Genomic DNA, 4,055 nt, shown 5'->3' with positions numbered 1-4,055 from the left:
GGTTACTGTGTGTGGGATCACGGTGAGGTGAACCCGCCCAAACCCCTGCTGCCTCCGCATGACCCAGGTCCCCACCCGCGGATCCCGCACCGCGGCCCGGTCCCTCTCCTGGGATCCGGCCCTGCACCGGGCCTGTGTCTCACACGCGGGCTGAGTCCCAGCTAAGGGGAGTCCGGAACCGAGGCCGCAGGAGGTGCCGGGCGCGGCCCCGGGGTGCCCCAGGCGCGGTCCCGCCGCTGCCTGCGGCCCCGCGATACTCCAACCGCTCTGCGCCTGCGTGCAAGCCGCTTCCCCTCCTCCCCTTGCGCCGGCCTCTGCTGCGCACGCGCAAGCGCCTCTCACGCCAGGCAGGGCGCGGTCACGTTCGGCAGTGCGGTGTGACGCTCCCGGCAAGCCGTCCAATCAGCGCCCTCGCTTGCCGTGCGTGCTGGCGTCACACGGAGGCGGTATATAAGCGGGCCGCGCCAGTCCCGCCCCCCTGACAGCGTCTCGAGCCGCCGCCGTGAGAGCATCCTCCGCCGAGAGCCGCTCGCGTCGCCTCCTCCCCGCCGCCTCCGCCGCCGCCGCCCCGCGAAGGGAAGCGTACCGTATATCGTATGTCCGCTATCCAGAACCTCCAGCCCTTCGGTGAGCCTTTTGTGCGGCGGCGGCCGCGCCGGGCCGGGCCCGGGCGGGGGAGCGGCCTGGGAGCCCCGCCCCGCGGCCCCGCCCGTGGCGCAGTTGCTATTCCTGGCGTCGGTTGCGTCAGGCGCGGGTGGGGCGGGCGGGGAGGCGGAGCCGGCGGCGGAAGGGGCGGGACCGGAGTGTGACTGGCGGGGGGGCGGCTAATGGGAGCGCGGAGGGCGGGCTGTAACCGGCTCCCTCTGCAGACCCCTTTGCTGATGCAAGTAAGGGTGATGACCTGCTCCCTGCCGGCACTGAGGACTACATCCATATAAGGATCCAGCAGCGGAACGGCAGGAAGACCCTCACCACAGTCCAGGGCATCGCGGATGACTACGATAAAAAGAAACTGGTGAAAGCCTTCAAAAAGGTGGGTGCTGGGGCATGGGGGTTGGGGAAGGAGTTTTGGGGGAGGCTGAGGGGTTGCAGCAGCATTTTTTGTTTGCATAGTTCTGAGGAGGCTTCTGTGTGTTGTAGAAATTTGCCTGCAATGGTACTGTAATTGAACACCCCGAGTATGGAGAAGTGATTCAGCTGCAAGGTGACCAGCGCAAGAACATATGCCAGTTCCTCGTAGAGGTAGGATGTCACAGAATCGGCAAATCACAAACTAGTTTGGGTTTGAAGGGGACTTAAACTCACCCAGTTCCAACCTCCTGCCACAGGCAGGGACATCTTCCACTAGAGCAGGTTGCTCCAAGCCCCTGTGTCCAACCTGGCCTTGAACACTGCCAGGGATGGGGCAGCCACAGCTTCTCTGGGCACCCTGGGCCAGTGTCTCAGCACCCTCACAGGGAAGAGCTTCTGCCTAAGAGCTCATCTCAGTCTCCCCCCTGAAGGTTAAAGCCGTCCTCAGTTGACTGCAAGTCCCAGCTAAATGCTTAGCTAAATACAAGGCTCTGTGTTAATGACGAATAGCTCCTCCCTTAGCACTAGATGAGCAGGCTGAGGGTGGACTCCCTTTTTCTTTACATTCTTGCTGGAGGCACATGCTGTCCAACAAGGTTTCACGTTGCAGTCTAACCTGTGATGCAAAGTTCAGGGGGGAAGCAGAGATTTGACAGTTCATGGTGCAGGGATGGGTGCAGTGGCCTCTCTGCTTCGGTGTGCTGAAAAGTACATTTTCTTTCTTGCAGATTGGACTGGCTAAAGACGACCAGCTGAAAGTCCATGGGTTTTAAGTGCCTGTGGGTCACTGAAGCTTTATGCAAGAAGATTTCCTTACCATGAAGTTCCCATCTGTCCCTTGTCATAAGTTTAAAACCAGCCGGTTTGTGTAATGTAACGATCTTGGGTCCACTGTTCAGTCTGGACTAGTGTATTTCAGTGATGTAATAAACTGACCACAGCCCATGCTATCTCGTCTTGCTGTCCCTCATTTCACAGAGGTAAATGGGGAGTTGGGCGTGCTCCAGCCTGAAGCCAAAAGTATCCAGATGTTCCAAGCTAAGCCAAGGGACTGGGCCTGTCAGCCTGGAGACTGCCCGAATCGCTCCTCTGTCTGACTGCTCCTCCATTCCGATGGATGGGAATTCTTGCCATGCCTTCTGCGATCCCACACAGAGCGAGGCACCAAGCGTGAGCTGTGACGTGGTGCGGGGAGATTGCGCCTTCCCTGTAGGCAGCGCTGGCTCCTGGTGGCAGAGGCATTTGGGGAAGCTTTAAGTCAGAACAAGAGGAGTCACAGAAGAGCGACTGGATGTCTGCGGTCCCAGCCAGGCAGATGCTGGTACCCTGCAAGCGCCAATGTGCCGGGGTAGTGCACCCAAAGGAGCTGTTGCTTGGGGTTAAACTTCTGACAAGGGATCAGATTTGGACTAATGTAATGAGTATCCTTGTAGGTAGAGCTGTAGAGCTCGTGTGTTGCTAGCAACCGCTGCCTAATGCCCTGTGAAGTAACGGAATCCTGGTTTCTCTTTTAATGTTTTATGTAATGTATTTAAAGTCTTACTTAAATAAAAATGGTTTTCAAAAACAGTTGCTTGCTGGATTCCGTCACTTTCTGGAGCCAGGTAAGCAATAATGCTGGCTCTGTGCTTTGGCAGCTCAGTGGACTTCCTTCTTGCTGCAGGGAGCAGTGCTGGGGTCCTGGGGGTGTTTCCTGTGGTAAGGGGAGCACCCTGGCTGCTGTGCCTCCTGTGCGGATTCATTCCTTCCCTGCGGGGACACTAGATCTCCTGCTTGTTGGGTTCCTGTGTGCTGGGCACTTCTGCTTCCAGCAGTGACAAACTACTGCAGTGAGGGCCAGGGGGTTTGAGGAGGCCACTCGCCCCTTGTGTGGTGGCAGAAATGAGGACCTGCCTGGGAGCTGCTTTGTACCTCTTGTCAGCTTTTGAAGAACTGAGTTGTGTTTGTTCCTACAACAATCCCGGTTTTCCGATCCTGCTCCATGCTGCAGTGGAGCACCAGGTTCACCTCACGCCATTTACTTTCCTAAGAGACTTTGCTCTTGGAAACCGAATTGCCACAATTATGCAAAGCTCCTCTGAATAACACTGAGGAGGGAGGTGACCTGAAGCCCTGCTTGCACCTCGCGCTGTGCTGTGTGTACGTGCCAGCAGCCTGATCTCTGGGCAGCTTCTGCTCCAGGAATTCCACTTCCCTGCCTGCACTGTAGCCGATGCCTGCATCGAGCAGGGCTCTTCCAGCAGCTCACAGGCTTCCAAATGCAAGAGGGGGAGGCATCAACTCGACCCAGTGTGGCCCAAGAGAGCCAGACCAGGCTGGGCAGTGGCAAGGGTGCTGCCACCACCCTGTTTCCCTGCGCCCATCCTGTCAGGGTGCACCCAGGGCTGGGAGAAGGGAGCAGCACCCCAGGGTCAGGCTGCAAACTTGCGTCAAGGTGCTGCTGAGCCCACGGCACTGGAGGGAGCAGCCGCTGCGTCCCGGTGACCCTGATGGCTCATTTGGCCCAGATTGAGCCATTAAAAGCCAGAAATTGCAAAACAATTTGTTTGTTCCTTGTAAAAAGCGCTCCTTGGAGCAGGGAATCGATCGTGCGGGGCTGGGGCGCTGCTGCCTTCCTGCCCATTCAAAGCCCATTTGTTTTGGGGTTGTTTGAGGAGCACCGATACCGACTCCGCAAGCGCTGGCAGTGAAGAACACCTGGTTCCTTGCTCCACGGGTGTTATTGAAGGAGGGAGAGAAATGTGCTCCACAAATCGATGAGATGAGGGTAAATGGGGGCCAGGGGAACCGTCGATATTGACAGACAGAGCTGGTGGCAGCAGACAGGCTGGATACGGGATGCAGGGGTGACGCGTTACCGAGCCCTGGGGTGCACAGTGTGTCCCCCCAGACACTGGCAGTGAGCAGTGCCCACCCATCCCAGAGCACCCCAAAGCATTCTGGGGTACCAGGAGAGATAGAGGCTGCAGAAAGGGGCTTCTTTG

At 58.0% G+C, this 4,055-nt stretch overlaps 1 protein-coding gene across 2 annotated transcripts; it reads left to right on the top strand.

The window, feature by feature from the left end:
* Positions 1 to 467: 467 nt before the first annotated feature.
* Positions 468 to 2,640, top strand: EIF1 (eukaryotic translation initiation factor 1). Of its 2 annotated transcripts, XR_013958379.1 has the most exons (5): positions 468 to 627; positions 870 to 1,033; positions 1,141 to 1,242; positions 1,800 to 1,944; positions 2,050 to 2,640. XR_013958379.1 is itself a non-coding variant. In XM_080633336.1 (4 exons), the coding sequence occupies exons 1-4, from the start codon at positions 597 to 599 to the stop codon at positions 1,842 to 1,844; spliced, it is 342 nt and encodes a 113-aa protein (XP_080489462.1). In that variant the 5' UTR covers positions 468 to 596; the 3' UTR covers positions 1,845 to 2,640. The 2 variants fall into 2 exon arrangements, 1 of the variants encoding a protein (XP_080489462.1); XM_080633336.1 differs by having other exon boundaries at positions 1,800 to 2,640.
* The last annotated feature ends 1,415 nt before the right edge of the window (positions 2,641 to 4,055 follow it).

The sequence above is a fragment of the Psittacula echo genome (assembly GCF_963264785.1).
Source record: "Psittacula echo genome assembly, chromosome: 23".
Lineage (NCBI taxonomy): Eukaryota > Metazoa > Chordata > Aves > Psittaciformes > Psittacidae > Psittacula > Psittacula echo.
This window is presented reverse-complemented; position numbering and strand designations above follow the sequence as displayed.

Bases quoted from the DNA above. Each gene is read 5' to 3' on its own strand.
- EIF1 (XM_080633336.1), top strand. From the start codon at position 597: ATGTCCGCTATCCAGAACCTCCAGCCCTTCG. The intron at 628-869 runs GTGAGCCTTTTG...CTCCCTCTGCAG, and splicing joins CCAGAACCTCCAGCCCTTCG to ACCCCTTTGCTGATGCAAGT. The intron at 1,034-1,140 runs GTGGGTGCTGGG...TGTGTGTTGTAG, and splicing joins TGGTGAAAGCCTTCAAAAAG to AAATTTGCCTGCAATGGTAC.